At 50.0% G+C, this 17,926-nt stretch overlaps 1 protein-coding gene across 2 annotated transcripts; it reads right to left on the bottom strand.

Moving 5' to 3' along the window:
- Positions 1-338: 338 nt before the first annotated feature.
- Thnsl2 (threonine synthase like 2) lies at positions 339-17,534 on the bottom strand. Of its 2 annotated transcripts, none has more exons than XM_005003305.4 (10): positions 17,403-17,534; positions 14,346-14,580; positions 12,481-12,675; positions 12,004-12,156; positions 8,668-8,898; positions 4,978-5,126; positions 4,759-4,884; positions 3,470-3,621; positions 2,852-3,109; positions 339-865 (listed from the first exon to the last, which is right to left on the bottom strand). In XM_005003305.4, the coding sequence occupies exons 2-9, from the start codon at positions 14,566-14,568 to the stop codon at positions 2,884-2,886; spliced, it is 1,455 nt and encodes a 484-aa protein (XP_005003362.2). In that variant the 5' UTR covers positions 14,569-14,580; positions 17,403-17,534; the 3' UTR covers positions 339-865; positions 2,852-2,883. The 2 variants fall into 2 exon arrangements, with proteins under 2 accessions (XP_005003362.2, XP_003468987.2); XM_003468939.5 differs by having other exon boundaries at positions 339-816.
- Positions 17,535-17,926: the final 392 nt, after the last annotated feature.

The following is a 17,926-nucleotide window of genomic DNA, read 5'->3' as shown; positions in this document are numbered from 1 at the left end:
AGAAAGAGCTTCACAAAGGGCTCAGCCCAGCTCTAGTGCCCTAAAAAGAAATTATTGCATCACACGGCACCTGACTGTGAATGAACAAGGCTTGCTGACTGGCTAGCAGAAGCACAACTGGCAAATCTATGGCACTCAGCCCCGCACATCCCTGGAGATCCCACTGCCGGGCACACTGGCCAGGCCAAGGCAACTTCCTTCCACCCTGTGCCCAGAGCTGCAGCAGCACTCAGGAGACCACAGAAGAACTTTACCCCCAAGGGAGAGGCAGCCACCCAGGCAAGATAAGACTGATTCCCAAGGCAATTAGTGAAAAACACAAGGCAGCTTAAAAGTACTAAATTGTTCCGCACAGACTATAATTGTGTTAATAGGAAGAACCATTTGTACGGCATTTGAGAGTTTACCTAGCACTTAGCAATACATTATGTCAGGTAATCCTCAGAGTAAACCTGCAAGGCGGGTAAGGGTTCCAATAAGCAGAAGAGGAAAACTGAGGTGCACAGCCATGAAACAGCTGATTTGTGACCATAGCACAGGAAGTGGATGGCTCGCAGAAGATGGGTACCTGGTGCATCTGTGGATACCTGGATCTGTGTGTGCGTGTCTGTGTGCGTGTGTGTGCTGGCTCGGGCTGACACAAGGGCAAACCACTTCCTGTGTGGGTTTAGCACACAGAAATTTATTTCCTTCCGGTGCTGGAGGATGCACAGCTGAGATCCAGGTGCCAGGAGCTAAGGCTTCTCTTCAAAGTGCAGGTGGCACCTTTCCATACCACTCTGTGTGCGCTGACATCTGGGTCCTGGTTTCCTCTTCCTGTAAGGACACCAGTTACGTGCTGAGGACCGTGAGCTACAATGGCTACCTGTGGATCGGGACACACACACACACACACACACCGCTCAGCCCTCAATGGCAAGTGTGTGTGCTTACGGGGTGGGTACATCTTCAAACGTCTCATTCCTGTCCCTCCCCCACTCCTGTCCACCTTTCCTTCTGGGCAGGTGCAGAGTGCATTGGTCCTTGCCCTCGAGACCTGGTGCCCTGTTGTCTACACTTTATGTCTGTCTGTGCTGTGGTGGCCTCTCAGAGGTGGGCAGATCCCAGGACCAGCAGAGGACCGACGGGGTTTCAGCAGAAGCCCAGCAAAAGATTAGGAGCCTGTGGCCAGCAGGGAAACAGGGCTGCACTGCCCCCTGGAGGCCTCTTGGCGAAGCACAGCTGTGCTCCCAAATCCATCCAAGAAAGGAGGGTGGGCACCCAGGAACAGGGCCACACCAAAGAAAGGTGAGGGAACCAGCAGCAGAGTGACCCCACAGAAACGCCTGGCTGCAGAGGAGGCACTGGCCACACACAAAAGTTCAAGTCTCAAGTCTCAGCCCTTTTGTGTACACTAATGGTGCCACTCTGGCTGGTTACCTGTCCTCTTGGAGCCTCGGCTTTCTGATCTGTAAAATGGGGGAAATGGTAGCACCCATTTGGCAAGTTTTCATCAAGATCAAATGTGCTAAGTTTTGTAAAATATCAGTGGGCCCACAGTAGGGGGCACTTATGACTATCGCCAGCCTCTTCTAGGAGAATATTTAGAATTGTACAACTGAGCTGGTACAAAGATGAATATGATCCAAACTGGAATTGTATTCACTGCTTTCTTTGGGTTTAAAAAAATTAAAACATCTAAGCACCAGGCCCACTGTTCCTAGTGAGTAAATGGCCCAGGGGCCTCCATCACTGTCTGCTGCTGTGGGTTGCAAAGTGTCTGTGAAATCACCAAGCTTTGTGACTTGTAAGGAGCCACAGTCATTCCCTTAGGGACTCTCCCTTCCCCAACTAGGGTTCCACCTTGGTGTGCACGTCAGGTTTCGAAGCCAAATCCTCCAGCAGCTGGTGCCTTCCAGCTTTTCCCCCAGTCCCTGGGCATCCTGGAGATGCAGGGCTGGCATGCCCATTGGGGAATGCCAGGCAGACTCTGCCCTGGGTGACCAGTACCTCACTCTCCAGAGTGAGGACAGGGCTCTTGAGGTCAGATGCCCACTAGGTGGGGCATCAGCATCCTCTAGTGGTGAAAAACATCTCTTCACCCTGCCTTTCTACCTGGTTCCCAGAGGGGACCCCAGATTCATGGTTTAAAGCTGACACTGACATTCACTGGTCTGTGTTTGTCTAAAACTCCTCTGATGCCCACAGGATCTGAACCCAGTAATATAAATAAGTAGTATGGACATGATAGATGAAGAACAGGACAACTTACACTGCTTGCACATCAGTGCTGCCCATGCTTCCCACATGGCCTGGATCTGGCAATGCCCAGCTCGACCCTCCTCTACAGCCTTGGCATTGGACCCTCCCTGTTCTGCTGCCCGACAAGCCTGGGCCAATGCAGAGCAGCAGGTGGATACAGGACATCTCGGCCCCACCACTCTGAGGCCATCGGGGCAGCATGTTTATCCCAGGGATTCCTAGCCCTGCAGCAGGCTGGAAGCCTGACAAATTGGGCCAATGCACTGGCCTTGGTTTGGAAGCCAGAGAAATTAAGGCTCAGAGACTGTCAGCTGGGAGCCTGTGTTAGCATAGTGAGCGGCCTCCACCTCCAAAGGCTCAGGGTCCTAAACCCCGGGAGCAGGGTTGATCCTGTACCCAAAACTCCTTAGTAGCAGGCCTGGAAATGTGCCCATATACAGAGGTGGGGTGCACTTCACCCCTCACCCAGTCCCCGCCAAGGACCAGGAGCAGCACTGCCAGGAATAGGGTGCACAGCACCCAGAGATGCAGCAAAAGCAGCTGGCCCTGACCCAGCCTCACAGTCCTCTGAGAACCGCCCCCATCCTCCTCACTGCAGTCAGAGGCGCACCTCCCCTCAAAGTGAGGCAGGCTCCACCAGGGTTATTCCGAGACACTCAAGGATCCGGCCCTCCAGCTCCGGCTGAGGTCCTCGATTGTGTTCCGCAGCATCATCGCCCAGTCATCTCCCCTCCGCATCGGAGTGCACCGGGTCTCCTTGCGCTCCAGGGCTAGGATCTCTTCCGGTGTCTCTGGGGTCAGCCCGGCAGCCAGGACCACTTCCGGGAACTTGGCCGCAGAGGCAGGGGCCAGGCAGCACCGGGGAACACTGTCAGGGATAGGCAGGGACGGGAGGCCAGGTGAGAGAACAGCAAGGGACACCGGGAAGATGAAGGCACAGGAGGAAGGGAGGGGAGAAGGTCAGGGCTGGGCACAGAGGACACAGATGGACGGATGACTGTCCCTTGAACTCACCTCTACCATGACTCTGCCCAGCTCCCAACTGGGGGCCCAGCTCATCCATGTCCCCTCCCACTGCCCTAGAGGTATCTGCCACACTTCTGAGACCACCCGGCCACACAGCCCACCCATCACACCCCCAGGAGAGCCATCTGTCCAGTCCTGGGGACTTAAGGAAGATGATGGTCCCTGGAAGCCCAAGGCCTGTGCCCCACACCTCACACCGTACCTGGACTGCTGCCTGTTCATCTGCTGGTAATGGTAGCTCACGGCCACCGCCGAATGAGGACACAGCAAGTACTGGTTCTCATCCCAGCAGCGGCCCATGGCCTGGGTGATGGCTTCATCCGACACTGACACAGAAGTCACCACCTCTGAAAGCTGAAGGGTCCCAGAGGCAGAGATGGATGCCGGGGCCAGGGGAGCAGGGAGAGGAGAGTAAAACCCCACTGAGCATCCCCGCTGCTGTGCAGCCGGAGTTCAGACAAAGCACCCCTGCGCAGTCACTGTCCCAGTGCTGAGCTGCTCACTCAACTTGAGGAAGGATTCGTTGGTGTCTTAGGGTCAAAACCCTCAGTTGGGGCATGGCTCATGAATCAACAAAGTAGCTGCTGTTGTTCAACAACCTGGCACAGCACTCCAGGTCAGGCATACTCAGCATCTCTAGCGCTTTATTCCTGGTGCACCAGCTTCCGGGCCAGAGCTCCAAACTGCCAGCTCCTACCCAGCCTGGGCAACGACCCTCCTGCTTCTGCAGACAGAGGGAGATTCCTGCCTCTGCACCACCCCTACTCCTGCTACACCAATGATCATTCTCTGAAAATGTACCGCGTGTTTATAGCACACCACACACCCTGCAGGAACTCGGTGGCCACAGAGACCCCACGCTAACATAATTTCTATAGCAACCTAAGCATCCCCATTAGGGAAGGAACTGGGAAGACCAGTGGGAATGAGGATTCTCTCCAAAGGAAGAGGTACAATCAGAGGTAAAATCAGATCATGTAAGCTAGAAGGAGCAGACTGTGGCTCTGTATAAGGAACCTGCTAGGTTAGAGCTGGTGCAGGGTAGGGAGGTCCTGGTCACTGGAGATAGATGGAGTTCACATAGCCACTTAGGGGGATGTGGAAAATTCAAACTCCTACATTTGATACATAAAATAAGTAACATCACCCGGCTACATTAAAATAAATGCATCCCTGTCTACCTTTAGCCTCTCAAGTGCTGGGATTACATGTATACACTGCCATGCCTGGCTTTTATCCCCATTGTAAAGATGAGGAAATTGAGGCACAGATTTTCAGAAACTGGTCCAGCGCTTCGCAGCTGATTTGAGGTTCCGCCCACCTGAATCTAAGCTGCATTCTACAGGCTCTCCTCATTAATACATTAACCCACCATGAAGTGACTGTAAACACGCCTGGGCTCATGCCAGGTGTCCTGTTCCTTTACCCACAACCCACTCTGTAGTGCAGCCACCCCCTTGCCCTTCCTGTGGGGTGTGGACAGCAACTGACCTTGCCATGCAGGTCCTCGGATAGTTGCACACTATGGGTCCTTTCAAACTGCTCCATGAGGGCCTTGGTCACCCGGCTGTTGGTGCCGGAGACCAGCCAGAAGACCCTCTCCATGTTGTAAGGCACCTGGTGGAAAGGCGAGTCCCAAGCCACCCTGATTTCAGCTCAGGCTCCACCCGAGGTGCCTGGGCCACCCTGCTCACCTCCCCAAAGTCCCACCTGAATGTCCATGGCGGACGCCAAGGTTGGTTTGACAGCCGCGGACAGAGAGAAGTCTCCCCTCTGGACTGTCCTGTGGATGATGTCGTTGTGGTTCACCGCCGCCACCAGGCGGATGGGCAGCCCCATCTTCTGAGCCAGGCACCCAGCTGGAGCCAAGACAGGAGAAGAACAGTGTTTTTAGAAACCAAAGCAAACTGATCGTTTTCTTTTTTAAATTGGGCTTTATCAAAACAAAGAAACTATTAGGCTCTTTGAGCTTTCTGTGGCTCAAAGGATACCATCTGTTATGATTTAAGTGTGAAGTGACCCCCGAAGACTCATGTATTGAGAGTTTGATCCCATGCAGCTCTGCTCAGAGGGGAAGTCTAGCTGGGCGACTGGGTCCCAAGGGCACTGACTCAATAATGGATTGATGTCCCCATGCTTTTGAAGGACATAGCTTGTCCCTGGCCCCTTCCTGGTGCCATGGGGTAAGCAGATTTCTCTGCCACCCCCTTCTACCTTGCCTGCCAGAGACCCACGGCAGTGCAGCTGGCTGTCCACAGACTGGAACTTCCAAAGCCATGAGCCAAAATAAACCTTCCCTCTTTGAAGCTATTTATCTCAGGTAATATTCATAGCAACAGAAAGCTGACTACACTGTCAAAAAAAGTGGAGTGGTAACTCATAGAAAGCGAAAAATATTTGCAAATTATGTATGTGATTGGGGACTAATATCCAAAATATATAAAGAACTCTTACAACTAACTGATAAAAACACCAATAATTCAATTTTAAAATGGTCAAAAAGTCTGAATAGATACTTCTACAATGAAGACACATATGTGATCAACAAACACAGGAAAAGACACACAACCTTATTAGTGATCTGGGGAATACAAACCCAAAACGTTGAGATGCCACTTTATAACCACAAGGATGGCCACATTTAAAAAGGCAGATAATAAAAGGTGTTGGTGAAGTTGTGGAGAAAGTGGAAACTTTCCACATTGCTAGTGGAGATGTGAAATGATGTGTCTAGTCTTAAAAACTGAGGAAAGTTCCCCAAAAGTTCAACAATGAGTTACCATATGACCTAGCAATGACAATTCTGGTTATAGACCAAAAACAAGTGAGTGTATAGATCTATACAAAAGCTCACACACAAATGCTCATACAACATCATTCAAAGTAGCCAAAAAACTCAATGTACACCTACTAATAAGCTGATTAAATGTGATACGCCCATGCAACAGAATAAATAATGTCACGTACTTCAACATGGGTAAATTGGAAAACATCATGCCACACATAAGAAACCAGACACAAAGGCCACATAGTGAGTGGCTCCACCTGTAGAACAGGAGAGGCTACAGAGATAAAACAGCTCAGGGGTCGGGGATACAGCTCAGTGGCACAGCACCTGCCTGGCAAGTGTGAGGTCCTGAGTTCGAGTTCCAATACCCACAAAACCAAAACAAACAAAAAATAGATCAGTGATGCTGAGGACTGAGAGGGGCGAAAACTTCAGGGGAAAATGGGAAGTGCCTGTCAGTGAGTACAAGGTTGTAGTTTGTTTCTTCATTTGCGCCTTGGTGGTGCTAGGGATTGAACCCAAGGCCTTACACATGCTAGGCAAGCACTCTGCCGCCAAGCCACTTTCTGAAGCCCAGGTTCCTTTTTCAGATGCCATCAGTGATCTAAAATGGAGGCTGGAGATGTTACACAAATCTGTGAATATACTAAATACCTTTTAACTGTGCACGTTACATGGTGAGCGATAGGAACCATACAGTAATAAAACTGGCCCACGACAGGGGGGTTCCCCATGCTCTGTTCTGTATGCCAGCCCCCTTGCCTGGTACCAATACCCATGCTCACTACTGTGTGCAACCCAGGAACAGGAAATGAAGTCTGGCATGACCTGTCCACAGCCTGCTAAGTGGCCAAGTCCAGATTCAAAAGTATGTTTGAGAGCAGAGGACAGATTCTTGTCAGGACCCCATCTTCTGCAGTCAGCAGCTTTGGATGGTGCTTCCTGTGTGTCACCTTGGCTCTGGTCACCAGGAGCAAGATGGTCTCTCTGGGTCTCTGTTCCTTCATTATAAAAGGGAAATAACCTGTAACTTCAGCACTGAGGCTGAGGCAGGAGGATCTCTAGTTCAACCCCAACAGAGGCAACTTAGTGAAGAAGCAAGCCTCTGTCTCAAAACAACAACAAAAAAAAGAGGCCAAGGATATAACTCCACAAGAAGACCCTGTGTTCAATACCCAGCACTGCGAATAAATAAAAATGGAAATAAAATTACAGCCAGCCTTCTGTATTTGTAGGTTTCACACCTGCAGATTCAATCAAACAAGGTTTGAAAAAAGTTTTTAATTGTACTTAAGCTGTTCAAGCTTTTTTTCCTTGCTATTATTCCCTAAATTATACAATATAACAACTATTCAGATAGCACTCAAGTACTGTGTTAGCTGTTAGAGGTGATGTAGAGATGAATCATGGTGTCCCACCTTTTGGCTCCTCCTAGTGTGAGGAGCAATTGTTTTAGAAACAGTGAACACCTTTCTACACACACACACACACACACACATACACACACACACACACACACACACACACGGGAAGGTTAGGTAGTTGCTGCGTGTTCCACAAGTTACACACAAGCAGGTAACAGCAGGTACACGCGGTTTCAGTTCTACTGTATGGCCAGCACGTGACAAGAGCCAGCCCTGCATGGCACCTGAGCTCCATTCCTTTGTCATCATTGCTAAAGCACTATGGGATGGAGCCATGAAAAATGCAGTTAACAACTGCACAAGGATGTTAAAAGCTCAGGATCGTAGGGGACCATATTATTAGCTGCCCAGGGCTGCAGATGCCTGTGGCTTGTGGGTTGGATGAGTATGATTTAAACACACGGAAGGACAGGTGTCATTTTCTATAAGGAACTGGAGCATCTATGGGTTTTGCAGTCCACTGGGTCCCTGAACCGACCCCCCATGTACCTGGTGGGACAGCTGTAATCTCCTTCTCTCAGACCCATGTGAGGAGTAAATAAGTTAATACATGAAAAACATTTAACGTAGTAGTTATGTGCAGTAACTTCTTGAAAATGGTACCTGAGACAGTGATTTTAGTGCCAGGCAGCTCTGCTACACTTTGCCCTTACAAAGGTCGTATGGGCAAGAGAATCTTACTTGCTCCTCCCAGTAGGAGTCCCAGAAACATGCTAAGTGACCAATCTCCTTCTACAGCTTTATAGTCATACTTCAAGGACCAAACCACACCAAATTGGCTGGAAAGAGCCAGGGCCAGAGTCCTAAGTCCAGGACCCGCTGAGCCTCCCATGCTGCCCAGGGGGTGTGCCTAGCAGTAGGAACAAGCCACTTGTCCCTGCAGCAGGCCACTGGGAGTAAAGTCCGTGTTTTAGGGACAGGACACTGCCAGCTGGGCTCCAAGGCTGACTCCTGACCTCATCGGCTCACATGTGTCAGAGTACATGGAATTGAGCAGGAAGCCCAAGGCACCCACCCAGGAAGCCAGGGAGGAAATCTTCTGGGCTGTTCTTCTGTATGGTTTCCGGTCATCCCCAGAACTAGGACTCGGCCTTCTTTTTCTTCCCAGTGGCAGCCGAAGGGCAGCTGGAAAGACTGGGGCTGTAGGCAGATTTCCAGGAAACTTATTCGTATCCAGGGTCTCCTTACCTGCAAGGTTGCCACCAGCTCCTGAAGGCACAACCACTTCCACGGGGGACAGTGGGTGCGTGTCCAGCGAAGGTGAGCACTGGAAGTAAGCGAAGAAGTGGTGGGCCATTTGCACGAGGACCCGAGACCAGTTGATTGAATTGAGGCTCATCAGGTTGTGCTTCTTGACGAAAGCCACATCCTCGAACATGGCCTTGATGGGCTCGTCCAGCTCATCACTGTTTCCCTCCACTGTCGGGGGAAGAGGAGACCATGGCTCTCAGGAGCAGGACAGGCTCCTGGGTGCTCAGTACTCGCCTGAGTCAGGTCCCCCCTCCTGGCTGTGCCATACCCCCAGGATCTGCCCTCTTTTCCTGTAGCTGGGCCTGGCTCTGTAGACTCACTAGGAAGCTCCTTGGGGTAGAAACTAGGTCTCCTATACTTGTGTGCCTGAGTATCTGCCCTTGCATCAGAGAACTGAAAATGTGGCTGGAGCCATTTCCAATGGTCCAAGACACAAAAGGTCAACTCTCTGGGAGTCTGGGTAAGGATTCCCCTTTTGAAGCCACACCCACTTTGCCAACTCTTTTGCAAAAGAGGAACTGTTTACCTGACCATGAGTTGGAGAGAGGCTGATCCTGTACTCTATGGCTCCATCAGGGTAGAAGGGACGTGGCCACTGTGTCCCTGTGGTCTGCCTTCATCAAGCACCCAAGCGACTGTTCTACCCTCTGCTCCTATATGTTAGGTAAGCTTGCAGGGGCAGAACCTCTCTTTTCTGTGCACATCAGCTTAATTCATGGGTAAATTTTTAAGTGAACTGCCCATGAGTCTGACATGTATTCCTCATCTAGTAATTACACCAATATCGATCATATCTGATACTTGGGTCTATTTCTCCATACTTGGAAAGAACAGGTAGAAAATCATTGGGGAAAGTATCAGCATGAATTACGGTTGTTAAGGGTTGTTTCCTGTAGCACTGTATAGAAGCAGAAAAGCTGGGGAATGACCTCAGACCTGTACGGGAATCCCAAGTGTCCTGGGCCAGTTGTGATCATCCCATTCCTTTGCCAAGGGCAAGCCAATCAGTGCCTGGCATTCCCATGGGGTCAAGAGTCAGCTCCAAGATGGGCATGTGATGAATTCAGGTCAATAACACTCAAGGGGATGTCACTGGCTAAAAAAGTGTTCACTGCTTTTAAGAAAAAGCTACAGGAGGAGAGAGCTGGTTGCCTCAAGTCACCATCATATGACCAGACAAATGAGCCTTAGGATCGGGGAAGGCAGAGAGAAAATGGGAAGGGACGCGGTTCCTGAAGGTTTTGGATCACTGAATCAGCCAAGTAAGAGTCATTCTTCACCTCAGGATGTCCAGTGACAGAAGATAGAAACTATCCTGTTTAAGTCGGTCTGAGTTTGATTTTTCTATTACTTGCAGCCAAAACCGTGCTAAATAACACAACCAATAGTGATCTAGTGCTTCCTAATGATTCTGTATTTAATAAGTCTTCAACGTATAAGGCAGTTAATAACATAATAAACTCAGGGTCCACACAGGATATCCGGGTGGTGCATTCCTACTTCCTGAGCTCCTCAATCAAGGGGAAAAAACATATTTGTTGTCAGCTCATTATCTACCAGGCATCCTTATTGCATTCATGTCCTTAGTTTCATGTCTTCTCTATTTTTTTTTTTTTTTTTTTTTTTTTTTGTCTTTTTCAGTACCAGGGATCGAACTCATAACCGCACACTTGCAAGGCAGGTGCTTATGCCACTGAGCTAAATCCCCAGCCTCTGTGATTTCTCTTCTTAAAGCTCAGAACATTCACAAAAGAAATATGTCTTCAGCTACAACAACCACACAGACCACTCACCATCATCCTCATATTGGCCATGATTTTAAAAATCAGCACTGTTCTCTTACCCACAGGTCATGAATGAGTTTCATTAATCCTGTTATGGAAAAACCTTTCAATATCTGTGTGCAAGGCAAGAAAGGAGTTCATGGCCACACAGAAGTACACAAAGCTATTCTCTAATTCAATGTTGGAAAAGATGGTTCTGGATCCGTAAGTATCAGTTTTGGTGCTTGAACCTTGTGCAGTGAAGTCTTGCAATGATTGCAAGAAAATGCACTAAATCTTTGCAGGTACCAAGACTACTGTATAAGATTTTGCAGCCCAGCATTTGCTAAACCATGGACTTTGGCTGCTAAATGTATGTGCTAAAAAGGAAAGCAGAGGATAATTTTGGTTGCTTTTAAAAACACGGACATGAAACTAATGCAACTCCCAGGAGTCAGGTTTGTTTTCATGATGCTTTTGCTCCTTGATAAAGTTGCTATTACATGAAAACATCCTTTATGGGATTACACAGGCAGGCCAGGCCAGCTGTAGAGGGAATATTTTCTGCCATCACCTTTGCTGATGCACCAGATGAATAACCAGACAAGAGAGGCCATGTGGAGAGGCCCACTGTGCAAAACCTCAACTGAGACCCCCACTTTTCATACTCCTGTCCCAAAGCCAGGGCTCCTGGAGGTCTAGTTAGGTTTTAGAGGCAAAATGCTCCACCCACACTCATCCTGTCCTTTTCTATTCTCAGTCTCTATGCAGGCTAAATCCATTCAGAATAGATGTGATGTGAAAAGAGATGATTTTTTCCTTTCTCCAAGCACAAAAAGCATCAGTTCTCATGATGTGGGTGAGGACTTCATTTGCATGATAATTACCTATCACCAATGACTGAGCAGCTTCCTACTTTAAATACTTAGATCAAGCACATGCATGGTTTAGTCATTTCTAGACTGTAAGGGAGGGCGAGAATGGCCCAGATGTAGAGACGCATTCTCTTAATTATTTACTGAGTGTGTGTCCTCTAAACTTCAGTGCCTGGAACAAAACCCCAGTAGCTTGGCTCAGGTTGCAGCCCTGCAGCTGCATGGTTCATTCACAACCGCAGTGAGTGGAACCCACGTGAGGTGGCTTCAAACCTGCACCGCCTATGTTGCACTGCTACTGCTGGTTTGTACATCTGTCACCTCCAATAGTTTAGGGGGCTGCATGGCCAGGACCCCACTGAGAGCTAAGCCAAGCCATACGGACCGACCTCAAAATATAGCTGAGGAAAGAAGGAAGGAAGAAGGAAGGAAGGAAGGAAGGAAGGAAGGAAGGAAGGAAGGAAGGAAGAGAGGGAGAGAGGGAGAGAGGGAGAGAGGGAGGGAGGGAGAGAGGGAGGGAGAGGGAAAGGAGAAAGGAGAGGACAGCCAGCTTGTCAACTGAACTGTTTTGTCCCAAAGCAGACCCCGTGGAGGCAGCACCACGCTGCCCCTGGAGCCCTGCCTCCTCCACCCACCTCCAAACACATGGACATTGTCCTTTAGCACCGTTGTCATCTGCAGCTCCTGAATCCTCGAGCAGTAACCTTTGGGCAGCAGAACAATGATGTCCACATTCTTTGCACCCTGGACACTCTCAATGGCAGCACTTCCTGTGTCCCCAGAAGTTCCTAGATGGGATGAAAGAGGAACCATCTGCTTTAGAACGAGGGAAGAAGGGAAAGAAATGGTCCGTGAAGCATTGTGGGAGATAAGGAACTTAGTACTTAGCCCAGGCCATTGACCCATGGATAATATTCAGAACACTGCTGCTGTGGGTGATCTTAAGAAGTCCGGGTATATAGAAATTTTGTTCTGAGAAGCAGCCATAGCTTTTTTCAGGATGACAAAGAAGAGGCTAAGAATATTGCTGTAGCCACCCCTGTTGCACCTCTGACTCAGGCGGAACCTAAAGCTAGGGCTCTAAGGCTTTAAGCTTGAACCGAAATACGCACCCACGACTATGGTGACATGTTTGCTCCTCTTCTCCAGGAAGTACTGCAGGAACTGAGCCGCGCAGGACAGGGACAAGTCCTTAAAGGCATATGTGACCCCATACCACAGTTCCAACACGTTCAGCCCACTCTTCAGCCTACGCAGATGGACCACATCTCTGGAGCGAAATCTGCAGAAGGCTCGATCGATCAGACCTGTGAGGGTAGGAGGGGTGGACGGTGGATGAATGCTCCAAATGTGGCAGTTTCATCTCCTGCTGTCACACCAAAGACCAGATAATTTTATTGTAAATGATAGCATTTATGCACATGATTACATAAACCTAGAAAAAAAAGTCGGAAATGACAGATATTAAACTAGTCATAGATTGCTCCAAGGGCTTCCCCCTGAGACCAGAACAGATACAAGAAGACTTCCATTTTTTACTGTAAACATTTCTTCATTGTCTGAGGTTTTTTATGAGCATGCAGTCCAATAAGAGTCATGTAAGTAGTTAAACAAGCAAATGAATGTCTTATCCTCCTAATTTTCCTTCTTAAAGACAGATTTTGTTCATTGGTTCTTTTGCATTACTAAATCTCACATCACTGTGCCAGAACCAGGCATGGTAGCTAAACAGCAGTACCTACAGCACAGCTCTGTAGAACACGGCTTCACTTCTCACCAGCAGAGCAAAGGCGTGGGGCTGGGTTAAAATGCAGAGTCCATGTTAGAAGGGCTAAAAGAGCCTGAGACACCTAACAAGTGTCCAAGCAGTGTCTTGGCTGCCAATAGACTACATTTTGAGTGGTGCTTTGCCTTCCCCAACCCCAAACGCCAACTGTTGCATCATGGGCTTTGTTTGTGCTATCAAAATGTGGTCTACCGACCAGCAGTGCTGGTGCTCTCTGGGCACTTGATAGACATTCAGGGTCCTCAGGGCTACCCCAGCCCTCCTGAATCAGAATCTGACCTTAACTGAGACCCCAGGGGCATCAATAGACACACTGCAGTTTAAGACAAGACTCTAAGTCCCTTCAGAATCACCATTCAAGGAGGTAAAACAGACACCTGGGTCCTGGTGCTTCACATGCACAAAGAAAACAGCCCAACATTCAAGCCACTCAGGATGATTTAAAATCCCTAATCTTAAAGCTGTTTTATTTTAACATTTTATTTTATTTTGAGGCAAGGTCTCAAATGTAGCTGTCATGGTTTATGTCTGTGGCCCCCAGGCCTCAGGAGTTTGCATTGTGCATTTGTGATGGTTCATTGTCTAGTGCTTGGATTGATGGTGTCAGTGCTCCACTCACATAGGGGTGGAGCCAGGATGTGATGTAATGGCAGGAAGAAGGTGTGTCTTGCTCTTTGTTGGTTCCTGCTTGCTGTTTGCAGCCGCCATGAACTGCGGCCCAGCCATGCCCGCCTGCCTTGGAGCCAACTGAGTGTGGACTGAAACCTCCAAAAACTGTAAGAAATAAATCTTTCCTTTCTCAACTTGGGCTTCGAGTATTTTGTCTCAGCAACGAGTAAAAAGTAACTAAGACAGTAGCCCAGCTGGTCTTAAACTCAGAAATTCTTCTGCCTCTGCCTCCCAAGTGCTGGAACTACAGGAGTACACCCCCATGCACAGCATGATTATTAAAATAATAAACTAAAAGAAACAAATTCTCTACAAATCAGTTTGATGTTCATCTCCCTGATAAAAAATTTGGGAAAATCTCTCTCTCTCTCTCTCTCTCTCTCTCTCTCTCTCTCTCTCTCCCTCTGAGAATCTAGAGTAAAGGGGAAAAGTCAGAGTTTATGAGGTGTGGCTAGAGCCTTTCGCTGTTGGGTGAGGAATTTACAACTTGCAGGGGGTAGAGAGCTGGCAACAGGCGCTCACCATTTAAGTCCTGTCTCGGAATGAGCTCAGGCCCGATGAAGAGGCTGCAGAGCTCCTTCACCAGGCTGGGGTAGGACAGTGAGCTCCAGTGCTGCAGGGTTTCCCTGTCCAGCTGGGGCAGCTCCTCGGGCATGTAGAGGCCGCCATCAGGTGCATAGCCAGAGCACAGGGCCTCCTCAAAGTCGACTCTGGGAGCTGTGCCCCGTGTACTGATGTACCACATGGTTCTGGAGACCTGCAGAGAGAACAGCCCAGAGGTGCCAGGTGTCCACACTCCCAGGACCCCAGAGGGTGAAGCTGAAGCAGTCACAGCCCTTCAGCTGGCCTCTGAGCCACCTCCCACGGATGGGGAAGTCTCATGTCAGCTTTACCTGGCCCTGTGCAAATCAGGACCTCACCACCCGGAAGGAGGCAATGCTACAACCCACAACCTTGGAGACGTGGCACTAGAGCATGCTGGGAAAAGAGAAGCCCAATCCTCACCCTTGAGAAGAAACTCTTGGAATGGGGAAACAGCAACAGTAGGTAACTGCCATGATGAGGAGGTGGACACACCCGGCCTTGTGCCCACATCCGGAGTTTATTTAGGGGTATGGCTTTTAACTTAATGGATCTCAACCTTGGCAGCTTGCTGGAATCAATTTGGAAGCTTTATAACAATTCACGCGCTGGGTGTAGTAGTGCTGGCCTGTAATCTCAGCACTCTGGGAGGCTGAGGCAGGAGGAAAGAAACTCAAAGCCCAACTTGGACAACTTAGGGAAACCTTGTCTTAAAATAAAAAAAATAAAAGAACGCGCTGGGGATATGGCTCAGTGCAAAGGACTTGGGTTCAATCCTTAGTCCCAAAATAAATAAATAAATAAATTTTAAAAAATACTTCACACCAGGTATATTCAGTGGCATAAGTGCCTGCCCAGTAAGTGCAAGGCCCTAAGTTCAATTCCTTTTTTCACATGCTCAGGACCCTACCTGGATCAATTAAATCAGACTTTCTTTAATAAGAACCCTGGAATGAGCCTTACATGCAGCCAGGGTTGACCATAGGGTGATAATTCATCCCAGATTGTCTGACTTTCCTGGTTTTAAAACTGAAAGTCCCACTGGGTGTGGTGGTGCACATCTGTAATCCTAGCACTGAGGAGGCTGAGGCAAGAGAACCACTGTTAGTGACAGCCAGCCTAGGCTACACAGTGAGTCCAATAAAATAAAATAAAAACAAAAACCCTGAAAGCCATGTCCCTGGAAATCGTCAGTCCTAGGCACACTAGGATAAATTGGCTAATTCTGTCTGACAGCCAGTACCCTAACCTTAGAGCTCCAGTTAGTAGCCCTGCCGTGGTTCCCTTAGAGCTCTCTAGCCATGACTAACAGGCCCTGCCTGTCATAGACACAGAGTGCTCTTGCTTTGTTTTGGGGTGTGGAGGGGGCATGAGGGAGATTGCAGCACTGAACTTGGTGAATCTGTAGTGAACCCACCACAGTAACTGGGGGGAGGGGGATTGGACTAGACCTAGTTCTTGGTACCATGGAGACTTTTCTCTGCCAGGCCTGGAGAGGAACGCATCTTGTCCCCCAGGGGCAAAGCGCTTTGCTTTTAAGAAGTGGATGAAGTGGATGTGCTGGCACTGACCTTAAAGAATTCTGGTCAATCCCTACTCTGTGCCCCTGGTACCCCTGGGCACAGGGACACCTACATGGGTGCCCCCTTGCTTCAACTGCAAGCACATCTAATTTAGAGACAGAGGTGGACTCCACCTTGCAAATAGTGAGGCTTTTGAAACATGAAAAGGAGTGTATCCCATTACACTGGGACAGTGGGTATAAGCCAGGACTATCCCTGGGCAACAGGGATTTAAGGTCACCCTGTTTAGGGGTCCATGTCAGAGAAACAAAAGCAAGGTAACTCTGAAAGCCTGGCACAGCGGGTGAGAGATGCTGATGGAGTGTCACAGGACAGAGGCAGGGTCAGGAGCCAGGGGCTAGCGGTGCACCAGCACAGACAGGACTAATTCTTCAACCAGGATCAGCACCAAGGCTAACAGACCCTAGGGCGGCAACAAGGAAACCTGGATTTTATAGGACCAGCGGAAAGAGAATGTGCAACCACCAGCCAGAGGCAATGGTGCTGGGATACGGGCTGGGACAGGTAGGCTAGAAACACAGCGAAAGAAAATATCTTTGGAATCTGGGTGACGTGGGTTCCATGGACCCAGGACACCGGGGTCACCTCCATGTTGGTTCCCTACTTTAAGGGGGCTGAGGACCCAGTGCCCAGGAGCAGAGGCAGGAGGCTGACAGGCTGGACACGCCTAGGTGCAGGGGCAGCCAGATGACCACAGGCACATGAACCTGGTCGGCTCAAGCCACAAGAGGCAGCAGCCCCAGCCAACTGGGCAAAGTACAGACACAGATGCTGGGGTTCAGTGCCCCAGAGAAGGCAGGAAACACAGTCAGCTGCTGTGGTCACTGCGGTGGGGGTGGGGGTGGGGACACCGCGGGCCTTAGCTGGACTGTTATATGGGTCTCGAGGTATCAGATTTTATAGGGGACCACACTAAGTGACCTGTGGAGTATATTACTGCAATCATGTTTCCTCGGGATTCATCTGCACCTTATTTTAGAATACAGACAGGGCAGAAAAACTCTTGCCATAACCAGGATAAATAATAAAGGTAGAAGGATCTGCCCCAAGGCTGGGTTTGGGGAGAAGGGCATTTCAGGAAGGCATGGGGCAGGGCTGGGACGGATCTGACCGCATCCCAGGGTGGAGGCCCAGGCAGGACGATCTAAACACTCAGGCGGCTCTAAGGGCCTAGGGCACCGCTCCCGGCGTGGAACACAGAGCATCTTCCAGTTTGGGGGTTCTTCAAGATCTCCCGAACCAGACAGAACCAGACAGAAGGCGCTAAGCACGGGAACCCTCCCACCGCCTGAGTTTACAGCCAGCGCGCGGGGCACTGCCGCGCTGAGCGGGGCTGCCCGGGCCGGGAACGGCGCCCTCAAAGCCCGCGGCGACAGCTGGGCGCAGGGCGCAGGGCGCGGGGCCGCGCGGTTACCAGGTGCCGGTGGCGGGCGCGGGCGGCCGGGTCCCAGCGCGGAGGACGCGGCCGGGCTTCCGGTGACGGCCGGCGGCTGCGCACCCGCTGCGCCCCGCGGGAGGAAGGGGCGTGGGGAGCGCGGGGAGGAGACGAGCCGGCACGCCGCGCCTGCCTCGCCGGAGGGGGCGCTCCCTGCGCCTTCGGGCTCTGAGTCTGCGCCTCCCAGCGGGAGGACCCCAAAGAGCTCAGTTTTCAGGTGAGAGAACAGCGGGATGCGAGAACGAAAGGCCTTTTCCTTCTCTGCACATCTCTCGCTGGCAAAATGAGGAAGCCGGACAAGCTCTTCTCAAACCACTGGGTAAGAGCTCTGTAACAAACACCCTGAATCCTGCAGCATTTTTACTACGGGCTGAAGTCCACCTGATGGGTCACCTTGACTTAATGTGCGGGGTGGGGGGACACCCACAACAAAAAACCGTTTTATTAAGCATATGAAGTAGAGATCTATTCTTGTTTGAAAGCTACCCTGAATTTCATTTTTA

Source organism: Cavia porcellus, unplaced genomic scaffold, assembly GCF_034190915.1.
Source record: "Cavia porcellus strain 051 isolate PalLab524CR breed Dunkin Hartley unplaced genomic scaffold, mCavPor4.1 scaffold_18, whole genome shotgun sequence".
In the NCBI taxonomy this organism is placed as follows: Eukaryota; Metazoa; Chordata; class Mammalia; order Rodentia; family Caviidae; genus Cavia; species Cavia porcellus.
Note: the sequence above shows the minus strand (reverse complement) of the source record. Positions and strands in the feature narration are given on the sequence as shown.